At 36.2% G+C, this 19,256-nt stretch overlaps 1 protein-coding gene across 1 annotated transcript; it reads left to right on the top strand.

Annotated features, from left to right (window-relative positions):
- Positions 1-15,354: 15,354 nt before the first annotated feature.
- Positions 15,355-17,537, top strand: LOC133825730 (uncharacterized). Its single transcript, XM_062258636.1, has 5 exons — positions 15,355-15,424; positions 15,514-15,900; positions 16,098-16,845; positions 16,929-17,047; positions 17,158-17,537. Exons 1-5 carry the CDS (start codon positions 15,355-15,357, stop codon positions 17,535-17,537), a joined length of 1,704 nt encoding a protein of 567 aa, XP_062114620.1.
- The last annotated feature ends 1,719 nt before the right edge of the window (positions 17,538-19,256 follow it).

Genomic DNA, 19,256 nt, shown 5'->3' with positions numbered 1-19,256 from the left:
GGAGTTCTTGTAGCTGCGTCTTTAACTCCTTGAGTTCCGTAGGTGCCATCCGGTATGGTGCCTTAGAGATAGGCTCGGTGCCCGGTACTAATTCTATCGTGAAGTCTATTTCTCTAGTTGGCGGCAATCCTGGCAAGTCATCGGGGAAAACTTCTGGAAATTCTTGTATGACTCGAACATCTCCAACTTTGAGTGATATCTCCTTCTCCACATTCGTGATGTTGGCTAAGAATGCTTGACATCCTTTCTCCATCATTCTCTGAGCTTTGAGAGATGATACTAACGGTGTGCGTAGTCCTGAAGCTTGTCCCATGAAGCACAGTTTCTGGCCGTCAGGAGTATCGAATGTCACCTTCTTGCGTCTGCAGTCGATCGTTGCGCCATGCCGTGCTAGCCAATCCATGCCTAGTATGACGTCGAAGTCTTTGATCACCAGCTCTATCAGGTCTCCTTCTAGTTCCTTGTCCTCAATCTTGATTGGTACGCCTCGTACAATTCGTGATGATAGAACTACTTTGCCCGAAGGCAATTCGGTTGCAAACCTAGTTCTAAATCTTTCACTAGGTTTGTCTAGTTTATCTATCATTCCTAACGAAATATACGAATGGGTGGCTCCCGAATCAAATAATACATGACATAATTTATTGAGGATGGAAACCTGACCTGTGACCACCTTGTTGCTAGCATCCGCCTCTCCTTGGGTTAAAGCAAAAACCCGAGCAGGAACCATCTTTTCGTCCTTCTTTCCTTCCGGCTTTTGCTGAGGACAGTCTCTTTTACGATGCCCTTCTTGACCACAGTTGAAACACTCCTTGGTGTTGGCACGGCATTCTCCGGGGTGCTTCTTCTAACATTTGGCACATGGCGGGTATTCCACGTAGCCCGACCTATTTCCCCCATTACTTGGTCGTGCCCTTTTATTGTTGTCGGCTTGCTTGTTGTCAGGATGCCTTCTCTTCTGTCCGTTACCGTTGTTGTTGGACTGACTGTTGCTGGACTGACTGTTGTTCCGACTGGCCTGAGGTTGGCTCTGCTGCCTAGGTTCCGGCTTGCTGGCATCTTCTTTGCTCACGTTGGCTTGCAACCTTTCTACTTCAATTGCCGTCTCAAGAACGTCGGCATATGAAGTGTTTCCCGGGTTTGCTAGCTTTACCCCCATCTCAATCTTTGGTCGGAGTCCTCTCACGAATTTGTTCACCCTCAGATAATCGGTCGGAACTAACTCTGCTGCGAACTTGGCTAAGCGATCAAACTGACGAGCATATTCCGCCACTGTTAAGTTCCCTTGCTTCAGATTGGTGAACTCCTCAACTCTCGTAGCAAGCACTGCTAAATTGTAGTACTTCTTGTGGAAGAGCTCCACAAATCGGGTCCACGTCATGGTGGCAGCATCGTGGGATTGCTGGACCAAGTCCCACCATATCCTGGCATCTTTCTTGAGCAAAGATGAGACGCAGGATATGCGGTCTGCATTACTAAGGTTCATGTGGGCTAGGATCGGCTCCACATTCCTTAGCCATTCTTCTGCTTCAAAGGGGTCCGTAGTCCCTTCGAAGTTCGGAGCGTGCTGCTTGCGGAACCTCTCGTACACTGGCTCCATGTGCTGTACAGGATAAGGAGCGTAGTTCGTCATAGGCCATCCCCCATACGGACCAACTTGTTGGGGTGCTGGGGCCATTGGCTGTGGCTGCGGCTGCGGCTGTGGCGGAGGCTGAGGCTGAGATTGAGCCTGTTGGCGTTGTTGCTGCAGAAGTTCCTCGACTTGCTGTCGCAGTCTGGCAATCTCTGCAGTGTTGTCAGCTGGCTGTGCCGGTGCATTGCGGCGAGCAGTAACACGTACTCTCCTTCGGCGAACGGTAGGGACCGCATTGGTCGCTGGAACATCGTTGGAAGCGTTCCCGTTGGTGCGAGCAGATCTTCGGAGAGACATCGTAGCAGAGTTCTAACAGTTAAAAGAAACATGTTAGAACTTTTTCCTAATAGGCTCTAAGGCAAAAACTTATTCTAAAACAAACATATCTCGGACCTATTTATTATGACTTTTTATGAAAAATTATATAGGTCTTTATTTATTATTAGAGTGGGTTTCTATACTTAGAAAAACAAGTCATATTTATTTTCTAAGTGTGTTTCTAATCATCCTATATGACTTAATTCTCAGGCTCGAAACTTATCTTTGTTCCAAAGTTAACCATATTGAGGGAGGGCTGGGATCAGTAAAATCGTTCCCACTACTAAGGCCCCCTAACTCTCAACAAGGAAACCAGGTTCATTGATTCGTATCCACCCTCACCGAACTCAGTCATTATTCATTTTATTTTGTATTTATTATGATTGTGAAAAAAAATTTCAAACTCACACATGATATTCAAATAGCATGTTTATTCATTTGGAAAACAATTTCACTTATTACAATCATAACATAAAAGTAAATAAAACGAATAAAAACTACTAATCTAAAAATCGGGATCTTCTACATCCGATCCGTCATCTAACATATCATCATCTATAGCCTCATAGTCATCATTATCATGAGCATCAAAATGCCCTCTAGGAAGGTTTGTGAGAATCCTATTCTTTTGCTCCTTGGTGAATTGAAATTCAAATTTTGCGGTGAACCTAACTAAGAGGAAATAGTATCTCATTGCTAATGGTGATTCATCCTCATCATTCATTTCTTCCCATATTTCTTCTAAGGCTGCTATTACAGGATGGAAATCTTTAAACAACCTAATCACTAATACATATTGTTCTGTTGATCTTAGCATTATTTGTTTAGCCTCTTGAAGGCCACCTATTGCTTGGTGAAACAAAAGCAACCTTCGTGTAATCCTTTCTAAGGCTCCTACGGTGTTTCTTGGCTCCCTTATTCTTTTTAAGGCCTTAATGGCTCGGATATCTTGGTAGGTTAAAGCTCCATTCATTTTTAACTGAAACATAAACACTAAAGTTGTTAGCTATACACATAGACAAAGTAACTTGTAACTTGTAACTTGAACACTTACTTGGTGGTCCGATTCGGAGCTTTGAGCATGTGTATCGAGGAGAACTTCATGCGAAGGAACCGTTTGCTCTGATACCAACTGTAATGACCCACTAATCTAGACTAATTGGACCATTATCGAAACTATACATAAAAACTTACATTTTACGAAAATACCATAATTTATTGAGTAACTTGAAAATAAGAGTTATTTACAAAAAAAACGAATACTAAGAAGGATTTTGGGATCCCATTGTCTTTAAAACAAAATAAGATTTAAAATAAAAGACATTACATAACAATGCGGAAAATACATGTAAAACCATAAAAAAAACATAAAAGGAGACTACATCCTCGAATCGATAACGCTCGGCCCCTTGACTCCATTCATCATCGATACACATCCTCCCAAGCATCACGAATCTTACCGCCTCTAAGCTTATTTTCCTGCACATAAACAGAAAGGAGTGAGCCTAATGCCCAGCAAGGAAAAACCTAACACATAGTCATATACACAATTTCATAAGAAATCATAAAGACTTAACATAATACATATAACATACACTTATTATAATGGCCATTATTACTTGGGGTCCCATAGACTAAACAAGCATATGCCCATGGGGTTAATGGGGTCCTACTAGCTAAGTAGGTCATATGCCCATAACCCATTTGGGGTCTTGTTAGTCATATGGGTCATATGCCCAAGCCTACATACACATATACATATCATAACACTTTTAATAACATAAACATATAGATAACATAAGCACATAACATATTAATTCTAGCCTATTTTCCTTACCAAAGTTACCGGGATAAAATGGACTGAGTTAGGACTTTTGGAACACTCCTAAAACCACAATGAACAAGGGTGAGTCTAAAGAAAGGAGATGAAATGAAAGAGAATAGGAAGACTAAACCATTAAATGAAAATATGCTTACCACCACTTAAGTGCTTAAGAACTTGGATTCCCTAACCAAAAACACGAATAAGGTTAGGGGACTGAGTAGAAGGTTTTGAGAAAAGAAATAACATAGAATACAGAAAGGACTAGAGTTTTGGGTTTACCTCAAAGATTGCAAGATCAATCTAACATCCACCGAAATACTATAGCACTCACTTACTTCCCAAGTGTTTGATAAGCTTATGATGTTTAAGCTTATAGTTTTTCCCCAAACCAAGTGTTTACACTCTCTCACTCACTTAACACTAGCAGCCTCTGAACTTAGAGCAAATGGTGAATAATGGCTGGGTACTAGGTCCTATTTATAGAGTTTGGGAATGAAAATATCTTGATTTTACTTGAATAAAAATAATGGCTTTTTAGGTGAAAATCATTTGAATAATCGTTCAGCAGAGGCTGAAGACTCGTTCAGAAGATGCTGGACTGTTGAAGGAGTTTGAATGGCTGAAGGGAAAAGAATTCAAATGTATTTGAATTCATGCTGGTGGAGGCGATATATCGCCCCCTATAGGCGATATATCGCCTGGACCTTTGTTCCCGAGGCGACCGTGCATCGATTCGTGTTTTCCGTATCTACGTGCTGCGACATATCGCCCCCTATAGCTGCGATATATCGGCATACGCTGAATATTTAAACACGAATTTACACATTTTTAGCTGAGTTTGAATGGAGTAAACAGCCTTGACTAAGCCCTCAACGTGCTCAAAGCTGCTGACTGACCCTATACATTCAAACTTTTACCCTTATTTAATTTAATCCTCAAAAATACTAAATCCTTAATTACCATTCAAAACATGTGCTTAAAATCCTATTGGTTGATGTCTAAACCTTATAATATAATAATATATTCCTTAATATCAGACACATTAATCAAACCTTAGGTTATACTTAATATTCTTAAGCTATAGGTTAAACTTAGAAAATCTATAAGTACTACTATGAGTGTCCAAATAACTCCCGGTCTGAACCAAAAATCCAAAGTAACAATGATAACACTAAACATACTATAATACTACTAAACAATTAGCTAAGTAAAGTTCTTGGACTCTACAAAAGATGTCTTAAACATGAGGTATTTTTGCACTTTAGTATTTTTTACAAATGTTACACTTCACAAATGTGCATATGAGTATGTCAAATGTGTAGATCTTGAAAAAGTACCCAAAATATAAAAAAAAAAAATCATCCCAAACGGACACCCCGAGTGAAAAATTATGTATTTTGCAAGAATTGCATCGAGCACCATCAAGCCACCATCGAACTACTATCGAGCATAGTCATTTTTTCATGAAAAATCATGATTTTGGAGGCCCCATCGAGCTGGCATTGAGCACCATTGAACTACCATCGAGCAATGTCGATTTTCTGTAGATTTCAGAGTTTCAGATCTAAAAAAAATTGCAAAAAAACCCAAAAATCATGCCCAAATCTGTTCGAAATACAATATTTAGTGTGGAGGTGGTGTTGGTGGTGCCGTGAGATGAGAGATAGTGAACTAAGAGAGAGAGAAGGAAGAGAGAAGAGAGAAATGAGAAGTGAAGTGATGGGGGAAATGGTAAGGGCAGTTTGGGCAAAGTGCAAAAAAATAACATTATTTTGAAATCTTTAATATGACTAGTATTTTTTTTTTAAATAATAGCATTTATCAAGCATACAAACTGAAATTTCCCTATTAAAACAAATATCATCATAATAACTCATCAGGTGAATCATATGAAAAAATGACACAAAAATGAACATGATTTTTATGTTAGATATTAATAGAACATCTTATCAATAATTTTGCATACAACTTAGAACACAATAAACAATTAAAGAATATAGAAAACATACATGATTCAGCCATGGAGAAATTGTGAATTGTTAGTGCAATACTAACCAACTAAGCCTTCCTCCCTAGGACCTCTAATTCTGAAGCAGATTATCAGACTACTGAATAGCGATGAGGCTATTCATATATATAGAGTTAGGGAGGGGACTTAGCTTATATTAACCTAGTTGGACTGGGCCTCCTCATCAAAGGCTTCAGTTAACTAGAAAGCTCACACTTCTGCCTCAACTAGACTACTATAGATACTAAGCCCATAAACAAGAGATCACTAAAATTAAATGGGCTAGATTAGCAAAGAACTATTTATCAACCCATATTTTATACACAAGAAAATGAATAATGTAACCCCAAATAAAAGTCTAACATTCTCCCACTTGGGCTACATTAATTTTGCAATACATATATATATCAAAATAATTTTATTCTAAAAACGACTCATGGGTTGAGTAACAAGAAAAATATTGTGGCCACTTATAAAAAACAATAGTTCTTTGATAGTATCTAAAACAACCGGTCCAATTTAATCCTTGATATTGAACTATGCTTATCAATTTGCTTTCCAATCAACAAAAAGCATTCATAATCACAAATACCAAAGTATTAAATCGACATGGTCAATAAGTCTAGTAGTGTGGTAAGAGAATATGCCCAACATGTGATCAATTATATAACATAATCTCTTTATCGGTCCTCATTCACTAATACCGTGATGCCTAATAAATAAGCCAGTGAAATAGCCAAAGCACTGCTTAATAAATAAGTCAGTGTCAGATCATTAACTGGGCATAAAACAATATGATTTCCACGTCATTAAGCAAATAAACTTAAATGACGATAACAACAATATTATGAACTACATGCTTTCAACTCAACATTCTCGAGAATATAACAAAACATAAATGAAAGCATAACTATCTATTGATCAAAAGAAATCAAAAAACAACTTGTAGTTAATAAGTTCAACAAAGAAATTACAAATAATCATAATTCGTGACGGATAAAAGAAAACAAAAAAGAAAACTCCCACTAACCAAAAAGATCAAAGGATTCTAAAATGCCCATATCAACAACATGTTTATTAAATAATGACGCACTTAATCCTTTGGTTAAAGGATATTCCAACATCAATTTTGTCTTGCAATTCTCTATAATAACATCTCATTTCTTGACTAGGTCTCTGACAATAAGATATTTGATCTCCATATGTTTCAAAGCACCACTGATCTTATTATTCTTGGCAAAGAAAACGGCAGCACTATTATCACAATAGATCAGCATAGGTAAGGAAATAGAATCAACTACTCGTATCTCTGTAATCAAAATATTTAAACACACAGCTTGCAAAGATGCCCCATAACAAGCTACAAACTCAGCATACATAGTAGACGAAGTAATCAAAGTCCGTTTTACACTTTTCCAATAAATAGTTGCGCCAGCCAAAGTGAAAATATATCCAGAAGTTGACTTTAAATCATCCACAGAACCACCAAAATCAAAATCTGAAACCAACAACTCGGAGATTCTCAACTTGCTTATAAACAAGAATAAAATTCTTGGTTCTCTGTAAATATCTCAAAACTTTCTTTGCAGCAACCCAATGATCACACCCAGGATTAGACAAATATCGTCCAAGAACATTTACCACAAAAGTAATATCAGGTCTAGTGCAAACTTGAGCATACATCAAACTCCCTATCACACTTGCATAAAGGACGTTTGACATTTCTTCTCTCTCTAAGTTGTTCTTAGGACATTGTTGCTTACTAAACTTGTCCCCTTTCAGAATAGGGACAGAACCAAGTTTACATAGATCCATGTTAAACCTTTTCAACACACGATGGATATAAGCTTCTTGAGATAAGCCAAGAACTTTTTGTTTCCTGTCACGATGAATCTCAATCCCCAAAACAAAAGATGCTTCTCCAAGATCCTTCATATCAAAATTTGTAGACAGGAAAAGTTTGGTCTCATTTAGTAGTCCTAAATCACTACTCGCTAGTAAAATGTCATCCACATAAAGAACAAGAAAAATATAACGACTCCCACTGAACTTCATATAAATGCATTGATCAAACTTGTTCTCTATGAAACCAAACGATATCACAACTTTATCAAACTTCAAGTACCATTGACAAGATGCTTATTTTAGACCGTAAATAGACCTTTTCAATTTGCGACCAAGTTCTTCCTTCCATTTTCCTTGAAACCTTCAGGCTGAGACATATAGACCTGCTCATCCAACTCCCAATTTTGAAAAGCAGTCTTTACATCCATTTGATGCAACTCTAAATCAAAATGTGCCTAAGGCCATAATAATCCTGAACGAATCTTTTGTATAAAAATGTGAGAAGGTTCCGGTGTAATCAATACCTTCTCTTTGAGTAAAGCCTTTTGCCACTAGACGTGCTTTGTATCTTTCAATTTTACCCTTGTTATCCTTTTTGGTTTTGAAAATCCATTTACATCCTATTGGTTTAAAACCAACAGGTAATTGAGTCAATTCTCACACATCATTATTCTTCATGGATTCAATTTCATCTTTCATGGCTTCAATCCATTTAGAAGATTGTTCACTTTTAAGAGCTTCATTATAAGTCACGGGATCAACAACATGACCAATATCATATTCTCCTTCTCCAAGATAAACCAAAAAATCATTAGAAATTGCTGACCTTTTTGCCCTCTGAGATCTTCTGAGAGGAATAATTTCTGGAATTGCTGCTTGTTGTTGAATGCCATCTTGAATGACGTCTTCAGCAGCTGGAACTTCTTCAAAGACAGGAGCCTCATCCATAATGGGAGCATCAACAACAGGAGTAGGAATATGATCATTATGAGTATCATTTGTCTGTATTATATCATCTCTTGGAAGAGATAAAGGAATGAAAATTCCACCAGATGACTCCCTAGTTTCAAGAGATGGACTAGAAACTTTCTCAGCAATATCAAATTCCAAAAATTTGGCAGTCTGAGATTCAACCATTCTAGTATCGCGAGTAGGACAGTAAAATCGATAACCTTTCGAATGAGCTGGATAACCAATGAAAAAAACAGTGAACTGTTTTGGGGTCTAACTTTTTCAAGTTAGGATCATAAATCTTCACTTCAGCTGGACAATCCCATACACAAAAATGGTTCAAACTAGGCTTTCTACCAGTCCATAACTCAAAAGGAGTTTTGGGTACAGATTTACTTGGAACTTGATTCAGGATGTAAGTAGCAGCCAAAATAGCTTCACCCCATAAGAACTCTGGCATATTAGATCTACTCATCATACTTCTGGTCATATCCATAAGAGTACGATTGTGTCTTTCAGCAACTCCATTTTGTTCAGGAGTACCAGGCATAGTGTATTCTGCAATTATACCACTATCTTGTAAGTACTTAACAAAAGGCCCCATATTTTGTCCAGTCTCAGTGTACTTGCCATAATACTCACCTCCACGATCCGAGCGCACAATCTTGATAACTTTTCCTAATTTTTTCTCAACCTCAGTCTGAAATACTTTGAATTTATCAAGAGCATCCGATTTATCTTTAATCAAATAAGTAAAATCATATCGAGAAAAGTCATCAATAAAAGTGATAAAATATTTCTTCCTACAAAGAGTAGTAGAATAAGGCCCACTAATATCGGTGTGTATAATATCTAATAGATTCTGACTGCGAGTGGCACTTTTCTTACGAGTTTTGATTAACTTCCCTCGAGCACAATTAACACAATTGTCCAAATCAGAAGCATCAAGAGGAGGAAGAATATCAGCTTTAATCAATCTATCAACTCGTTCTTTGGAAATATGACCTAACCGTTTGTGCTACAAGAGTAAATAATGTTCCTTGATACGAGAACTCTTAACCACATTATTCTCAACATTAAAAGAGGAAACCAAAGGAGTCAAAGATAATTTGAAAAGACCATCAGAATAAAAACAATTTCCAATAACTTTGGAGTCAAACATAATATCAACTTTAGAATTTGCAAAAAGAAACGAATATCCTTGTTTATCCAAAAGTGAAAGCAGAACTAAATTTCTCTTAAAAGTATGAACATAAAAAGTATTGTTCAAAACAAGCTTAAAATTTGTCTCCAATTCAAGAATAAATGTGCTAACATAACAAACTTCAACTCCAACATTGTTTCCTACTTTAAGTTTTGACTCCCTTTGATCTGGCTTCCTGAGATCCCTTAGCCCCTGATTGTTTTTTCTTCTTTTCTAGCCAAATCTTAAATTTGTGACAATCAATTCTTCTATGGCCCATTTTATCACAGAAGAAACACTTAACATTAGCATACTTCGATTGAGCACTCTCCTTTTTCTATCCATTGTTATGCTCATTTTTATTATCAGTGTTCTTAGGAGTGTTGTTCCTCTGATTTTTGAATCTCCCTTTTCCTTTATTTGGCTTGAGTTGAGAAACATAATGAGCTGACTCATTCTTCTCCTTTTTCAACTTGTTTTCCTCAACCACACACTTCGAAATTAGGCCATTTATGCTCCATGTGTGATTATAAGTGTTGTAGGTTATCTTAATGAGACTGAAAGATGCAGGAAGAGCATGATGAATAATATAGGAATCAGGTAGAGGAACCTTACGATCTTTTAGCTTTGACTGAATATTGACAATTTTCAGAACGAAGTCCCTTACTCCTTTATTTTCATCATACTTGATGGTTTGAATCTCATCCATAAGACATCCAGTTTCAGCATTCTCACCAGTGTCATACAATTTTCCCACATTAGTTAAAAACTCTTTGGCATTAGTGGTCTCAGGCAGACCGCTCAAAAGATGTTCAGGAATCGATCTTTTCATTGCTATAAGACTGAGACGATTTGACTTTTCACATTATGCATGGAGAGTTCGTTGGGCAGTAGTGCTCGCATCAGTAAGAGCAGCAGGTTGATCTTCACGCATGCATAGGTCCAAGTCCATGATTCCCAAACTAAAATATGCATCTCGTTTCCACTTCTTGTAGTTGGACCCCGTCAGAATTTGAATTGAAACATTGTTGTTGTTCACTGAAAAAGAAACTACCAGATAAAGAAAAAATGACAAAACTTGATTAAACGATGAGCATATCAAGAAAATATATAAATAGAGTCAATATGGTCATCACAAACTCCCCTTTGGGGTGAGAATATAACACACATATAACCTATTGTCATGAAGTTAAATAGAAAAAATATATAAATTAAGAATTTATTACCTTGGGCAAACAAATTCTCAAATCATATATATTAATTCAAACCAAGCAAAATACACATAAAAAATTATTACCTTTGGGAAAATAATTTTAAACATGCATTATAATCAACACACTTCATGAGACATTAATATATATAACTACCTCATTTGGGCAAATAATTATACATATCAATTATTCAAAGGAAAAATTATTTTCTTATTAACTGATGAAATTTGGCGATAAAACAATCATTGAAAAATAATATAATTAAGTCACTTTGATGATAATAATTATAATATTTTCAACCAAATTTCTAAAATATAAAAATATATTGCTCATTAAATGAATGAATGATCAAAGCAATGTGTCCCACCAAAACACATTATTTTGTCATCAAATAATCAAGTTTGACACTTTAGAACAACAAAGAATGTAGGATTTATTTATAAAAATGAAAACCTATTGTTTGAGTGGAGAGTATAGGAAAAACCAAGGTTGATCAGGAGAGTGATTATGTTCAAAAGAACGAACAAATACCCAAATAATTTTCTGTGATTTAAAGTTTTCAAAAAATATAACAAAAATATTTATTTTGATTTAATAACTGAAAAATCGTATTAATTCATTAATAAATATTTATTGACGTCAAAAAATTAATTAAAAATCATAGAAAAATCAGAAATTAAATTCTAATGAATTTGGAAAGAAAAAAATCGTTGAAAAACGTTGCTCGGAAGTGCCGCACTCACCCCCACTCTCCGCTGCCGCGAGTGGGCGTCGTCAGAAAAGGTTGTCTTCAACCTCCGGCCAGCCTGAAAACGGGTTGTGTAACCCAGTTGCGACCCGGTCGGGTCCGATGAGTTTCCGGCCAGAAAAAAGGGTTTTCAAGCATGTATTTGGGGGGTTTTCATCCTTGGATCATGGGCAATAGATTTATGAGGTTTATTTTGAGAAAAAACAAGAAATTTAGTGTAGCTCTAAGAGATTATATGCGAAAAAATACACCAAAATTTCGGGTAAAATATTATGTAAATGGCCGAATCTTAACAAAATTAAAGCAAGATATATGCTCTACAAACAATAATGAAGACATACAAAAATTTAATTTGGAAAAATAACCATGAAATTGCGAAATTTATGAGAAAACCCTAAAACTTTAAACATGAAATTCTCATAAAGTACTAAACGAAATTTAGCATAAAATATATCAATAGAAAGATAATTTCACGAGGAATAAAAGCCCTAATATTTTAGAATCTAACAATAAAATTTTCAACATAAAATAATAACGAAAATTATTTAGGATTCATCAATGATTAATCTCAATTTAGTTTAAAAAAAATTATAGGTTCTAAATCGTATACAACCTGGCTCTGATACCACATGTTAGATATTCATAGAACATCTTATTAATAATTTTGCATACAACTTAGAACACAATAAATAATTAAAAAATATAGAAAACATACTTGATTTGGCCATTGAGAAATTGTGAATTGTTAGTGCAATACTAACCAATTAAGCTTTCCTCCCTAGGACCTCTAATTTTGAAGCAGATTATCAGACTACTAAATAGTGATGAGACTACTCATATATCTAGAGTTAAAAATGAGACTTGACTTATATTAACCTAGTTGGACTGGACCCTCATCAAATGCTTCAGTTAACTAGAAATCATACACTTCTACTTCAACTAGACTACTATATATATATATTATGACCATAAACAAAAGATCACTAAAATTAAATGGGCTAGATTAGTAAATAACTATTTATCAACCCATATTTTATAAAACAAGAAAATAAATAATATAAGCACAAATAAAAGTCTAATATTTTATTCGAGTGAAAAATGATTGATTCATAAAAGGGTTGAAATAAATAAATAAAAAAAAAGATATTACATGTGCTAATTAATTAAAATGATATTATTGGCCCTGCCTATAGTTATTTTTATGCTCTTGCAATTATGTTATCATATAAGATAAGACAAAGAACCCAGCCAAATCAAATAATAAGAGAAAAGATGATTGCCTATATTATATTTTTGCTTGGAGCGTATATATACCTATATATATAATAGTAGTACTGCTACAACTTTAATGCAAGTTAAAATAATAAATATATTTTCTATATTATTAAAATTACACAAAATCTTCATGCTTTATCATCATACTGAGTGCTGAACACAAGTTTTTCCATTCGTGTGTCAACTTTAGTGGGGTCACTATATTTATATTATATACCCAAGAATCTCTTTTATATAAAGTGGGGTTTTTTTTTTAATTTTTCTTTGAAATTTTATTATGCAGAAAGAAATAGATTGAAACTTTGTTTTATACTTTTTATGCTTTTCACAGGAGATAAAATTATGGTTTACTAAAAATAAATAACACAAAAGAATTGACTACTCAAAAAGAAGGGATACTTGTGGTTAATAACTTTATTACATCAACTTTATTTCTTTATTTATTTTTAAAATACTGTTCTTCTCTCTGCTAGAATTAACTTTTTTAACGGATAGCAGCTGCCCTTTTCATTTGATTATGATTATTATTGTTATTATTATTCTTATGTCCCCAAAATAATAGTTTTTTTTATGTCTTTAACAAATTTATGATTGATATGGGGCTAGCTATGGATAAAAAGGAATTATGCTTCATTGTGATAATGATTGTTTATCTAAAAGATTAGTTAAAGTTTCCATCGTCGATCATATTGGTGAAAAGATTTTACCAAAAATCAGCATGTAAATTTCTATATTATCTCAGTGGCAGTAATATATATATATATATATTTATATATTGATAGCTCAATTAATGTTTCTTCACAGTCAAAATCGCCAATAAAAAGATATGAATTTTAACGAAAAAGATTCGTACAAGAAATAATAACTACATAACTTGAAGGAGTGAACATAGTGTAGTAAATAAAAAATACAAAAATGATTTAGCCATTATTATCTCGAATTTATATTAACTGTAACAGATATTTAGATAATATATCTTCTTCTTTGTTCTACTTAAATCGCACAAGTATTGAATATTTTCTTGAAAGAGCTCGAAGTGATAGAGCTCATCACCTTTAGATCGTGGTCCATGCATCATAACATATTTAAATTTTTTAATATGCTATTATAAAAATTCTTCTCATAATGTGGTCATTCCTTTATTTTGGACAAAAATACCCTCCTCACTCAAATTTAATACTTCACACATTTTTCTCTCTATCTCTTTTTCTCATCCATCATTTACAACTATTTTTTCACAGTTGCTCGGATCTGGAACGGATTGGAAGTTTCTTGGCGTTTTTTAAGAGAAAAAATTATGGATAAGTATCATTTCATCAATCTACTTGTGAATATGAAATGTCATAGTTAGATATTAGATTCAAACTGTTCCATAGTTGAGTTTGAATTTTTTTCTGCAATTTTTGAACTGTTCTTCGGATCTGCGATTATGTGGGAGCCATTTCAAAATCGATGGTACATCGATGGCATTTCGATGGTACATCGATGGAATGTCGATGATGAGGCGAACATCTAATTTAGATGTTATTTTCGATGTAATATCGATGGTATATCGATGCTGAATCGATGCCATATATGTTGATTTGGTTCAGCATCGATGTGGCATCGATATACCATCGAAATGGAATCACATACAGATGGAAACCATCAGCATCGATGATACATCGATGGCATTTCGATGGTACACCAATGGAATGTCGATGCTGAGGCGAACATCTAATTTAGATGTTATTTTCGTGTAATATCGATGTTGAATTGATGTCATAAATGTTGATTTGGTTCATCATCAATGTGACATCAATGTGGCATCAATATACCATCGAAATGGAATCGCGTACAGATGGCAACCATCAGCATCGATTATGCATCAAATAGTCATCGATGTTGAACTGCAATACAGATTTTCATAGGCATCGATTCATCATCGATTTACCATCGATTCTTCATCGATTACACTTTATTTTTATAATTTTCTTATGTTTTGTAAATTTGCAGGTTCTAGAGTTAATATAATTGTTTCTTACAACGGTGTTTGGAAACAGAAAGCAGAAAAATGGAATTTCAAAGCTGGTTTGAACACTATAATACATGTACCAATTGATGTTGGTTACATAGAATTATTGGAGAAGTTGTATTCAAAGTTGAAACTGGATAGGTCATTGTTTGACTTAAAGTTGGAAGTGCCATTTACATGCAATGATTTTAGCGTAGATCCCATTGAAATCACAGATGATGAAGGAGTTAGTGCTCTTATTCTTGAAAATTCGAAGTCCTTAAAACATCGGGTTCCTTTATGCGTTAGTTCGATTGCAAAGAACATTGCTCTTATTGATCCATCTCCTAGAGCGCGTGTTAATATGGAAAATCATAATCAATCCTGCACGGCTGTTCCACAAACAGCTCCTGGGCCAAGTGTATGCATGGGAGGTCCTAGTCACAATGAAACTTTTTTCCCCCAACAAATCTCCCGCATGATGATGGGTATGAGTATGAGCCTTATGTCAATGACGATTCAGTTGCCCATTTTGGTGATGATGATGAAAGAGTTGAGGGGTGCAGTAGTTCTGATGATAACTCAGAGGATCGGTTTTCGATGCTACATGTGGTTCAAGTAGATAATTTAAATGTACGACCATTGCCAAGACGTCAAGAAAGCCAAGGACGGAGGACTGCTAGCTCAGAAAGCAGTCGTCCAACTACACAAGCTTATGGAAATAGATGGAGTTCTCCAGCGTATACTGTTGAAGATATCCCATGCCCCTCTTATGTTATCCCCACATTATTTGGGGTGAGTTGTGGAGTAATAGAAGTTGGGAAGCTTTTTGAGAACAAGTTAGAGTTGAAGACGAAAGCACACTTGTATGCAATGAAGCAGAACTTCGAGTTTGTGGTGAAGAAGTCAGGTACTGAAGTTTTGTATATCACTTGCAAGGATCCTGATTGTGGATGGAGATTGAGGGGGAAGAGAATTCCTAAATCTGATATGTTTGAGATAATTCGTTTCACCAACAAACACACTTGCTCACTTGACCTTCGACATAAAGGCCATCGCCAAGCTGCACCTTGGGTTATTGGTCATTGCCTAAAGAAAAAATATCAGACCGGATCGAATGCGTACATGGAAACAACATAAGAGATGACATTAAGAATGACTATGGCATTGAGTTGTCATATGGAAAAGCTTGGAGATGCCGAGAGAATGCTCTTTCTTATGTCAGAGGGACACTGGAAGCATCCTACCAGAAGTTACCATCATACCTGTTCACGCTTCAACAGAAAAATCCCGGGACGTTGACAGATTTTGTCACTGAGGAAGATCGATTCAAATATTGCTTTTTCTCACTCGGAGTTAGTAGAAGAGGGTTTCGTACATGTCGTCCTGTGTTATGTGTGGACGACACTTTTTTAAAGACAAAATACGGTGGGCAGATGTTATATGCAGTCACGCTGGATGCAAATAACCATCTATATCCAGTTGCATTTGGTATTGTGGATAGTGAAAATCATGATTCTTGGAAGTATTTCATGTCAAAACTAAAGGAAGCGATTGGGGAAGTCGAGGACTTGGCGTTTGTATCTGATAGGCATGCAAGTATTACACATGCCTTGGAAACTATTTTCCCTGCTGCCTATCACTGTGCTTGCTACCACCACATTAGTATGAATGTGGTTGCTAAATTCAAGACTGGTCATTGTCATGTGTTGATGTATAATGCGGCATATGCTTTTAGGAAATCTGAGTTCCACGCTAACTTCGAAAAAATCAAATCAAAAGACCCAGCCATTGCTCAATACCTAGAAGGCATGGATTTTGATAAGTGGTCCCGTGCTTACTTTCCTGGAAATAGGTATGTCATTGTGAATTGTATTTTAATTTATGAAATCTTCTATATGTATGTTACTGTTAAATGTTAGTTTTCCTGGATACTAGGTATAATAAAATGACAAGCAATTACGCTGAAAGTTTCAACAATAAGACCTGGGACGCTAGGAGCTTTCCGATAACTACATTCGTCGAATTTATTCGCTTCACACTGCAGTCCTGGTTCTGTGATAGGAGAAAAACTAGCGAGAAGACAACTACAACTCTTGCACCGGCCTATGAGAAAATTTGGTGGATATGGCTGAGAAAGCTCGATTCTTGATTCCTTATGCAATAGGGAGGCATGAGTTCCATGTGTTAGATGGTGAGCTGAATGGTGAAGTCGACCTCCTGAATAAGACATGCACATGTGGCGTGTTTCAGATTATTGGTATCCCATGTGCTCATGCACTATCTGGATCCCTTAAGCGAGGGGTGAACTTTTATTCGTTGTGTTCAAATTACTATAAAATTGAGACATGGAGGTCCTCTTACACAGAATCTATATATCCTACTGGTAACGAGGAAGAGTGGATTGTTCCACATGACATTAAGACAATAAAAGTGAGAACACCTGCACAGAAAAACTCGATTGGTCGTTCAAAGAAGAAACAAGGTAGGCTTAAGATGAAACGCCATCCTTCCAATGGTAGGGCAACTTGTAAAGTTCGTGTTTGAAATTTATGGCATCAATGTTAAACTTTTTATTTGGGTACTAATGTCTTTTTATTTGTGTATTAATGGACTTTGCTACTCTTTTTATTTGTGTATTAATGGACTTTGTTACTCGAAATGACATTTTTTATATACAAAACTAAGGAGAAATATACTACTGTGTGTCATCGAAATCAAAATAAATGTTCAAACATCAAGGGTACACATTCTCATAAAAAATGTTGATGCATAATTTATCCCTGAAGTACTGAATGTTGTCCTCGATGGCATATGATAAGGGAATGTCTCCAAGAATAAACTCCAACTGTTTGATGGCGAATACGCCGCAATCTCTGCTGAAACCAAGAAATCTTGATTGTGAGTGTATGGAAAATTAAAGGAGAACAGTGTTATGAAAATCTGAATTTAGTACATCTACCTGGTTCTAGACTGTGGGACAATATCAGTGGACGTGCGCCACCAATCAAAGTTTAGAACGGTGATCTTCGGTCTAGCTATTTTTAACTTGGGGTGTCCTTTAAACATACCAGAAGCGTTGAGTAAAGATGGAAGCATCCTAGTCCAAGGCTCGATCAGCTCAGACAACTTATTATGGCTAAAGTTGGAATGACCTGAGTCAAATACAGTGATCATCCAATCAGCAAAATTTATTTCGCAAAGGACCCAGTGCCGATTTTCCAAGCACCAGTGGAAGTAGACCTCGTTGCAATCACCCCAATGCTTCTTGTATTTTTTGGCATCTCCTTTCAGGAAATTAAGAAGGTCCGAGTCCCATTGGTAAGTCCTGCCATTTTTCTTGAATTCCTCATATCTAGCTAGAATATATTGTGCAAATGATGAATCAAGTACGGTGGCTTTCACGGGGTACGTCTTCGGCAACTCAAAAAGACGTCTCCGTATAAGATAATTCGCAGCGTCGAGATGCTGCAAATAAATAGAGTAACGTTAAGGAAGAGTGGATTGTTAAAATGAGATAAATGTTCTAACAAACATAAGAGACTTATAGTTTCTGCCACCTTCAACTTCAAGAACCAAACAGGGGTCCCATCATAACAGTCCAACTTCCTCGGTCTGCTGTTGTCAATCTCACCCAGTACCCGTCGGTTAAAAGTTGTCAACATATCTTGATCCAACACCTTTAAAGGAAGGATCGTAACTGGGTCCTTGAACTTTGGTTTCTTGGCTGTTGCAGTATAATCCTCGTACCTTACTGGTCTCTGTCTAGTGCGCTTACCTGTAAAGGAGCAATTAATATCTAATCTCTTTAAAACATGTAAAAACTCATGGATTAGTCGTACCTAAGACCGTCTGCACTGGCTGAGAAGGTGTGGCTTCTCCAACAGAAGGCTCATAACATGTGGGGAGAATGTCGTACTCTATATCCTCTGTTGGAGTAGGTGCAGGAGTAGGTATACCACCTAGTGTTGCCAGCTTCTCTAATATGAATTCTTGATTTTTAAGGACGATACCCAGAGTGGCCTTAACCTCGTCCACTGGACCTGATAGTCTGGCCATCTCACCCAACACCTCCTCATAAGCCCCAGGAGCAGGTGCAGAAGTAGGTTCTGTACTAGTATCTGGAGCAGTCTCTGTCGGGGCATCCTCCACAAATATGCCAGCCTTCACGGCTATCTCAGCCACCGCAGCAGCCTCTGCCTCAGGATCATAAGGCCTTCCATCCTCTAGTGTAGGCTGGATCATATTTTGCAGCATCGCATACCT

This window comes from Humulus lupulus, chromosome 3, assembly GCF_963169125.1.
Source record: "Humulus lupulus chromosome 3, drHumLupu1.1, whole genome shotgun sequence".
NCBI lineage: Eukaryota > Viridiplantae > Streptophyta > Magnoliopsida > Rosales > Cannabaceae > Humulus > Humulus lupulus.
The sequence above is the reverse complement of the archived record's forward strand: the minus strand, read 5'-3'. Positions and strand labels throughout refer to the sequence as shown.

Coding starts and splice junctions, on each gene's coding strand:
- LOC133825730 (XM_062258636.1), top strand. CDS start 15,355: ATGGAAAATCATAATCAATCCTGCACGGCTGTTCCACAAACAGCTCCT. Junction 16,846..16,928: donor GCTTACTTTCCTGGAAATAG/GTATGTCATTGT, acceptor CCTGGATACTAG/GTATAATAAAATGACAAGCA. Junction 17,048..17,157: donor CACACTGCAGTCCTGGTTCT/GTGATAGGAGAA, acceptor CTTATGCAATAG/GGAGGCATGAGTTCCATGTG.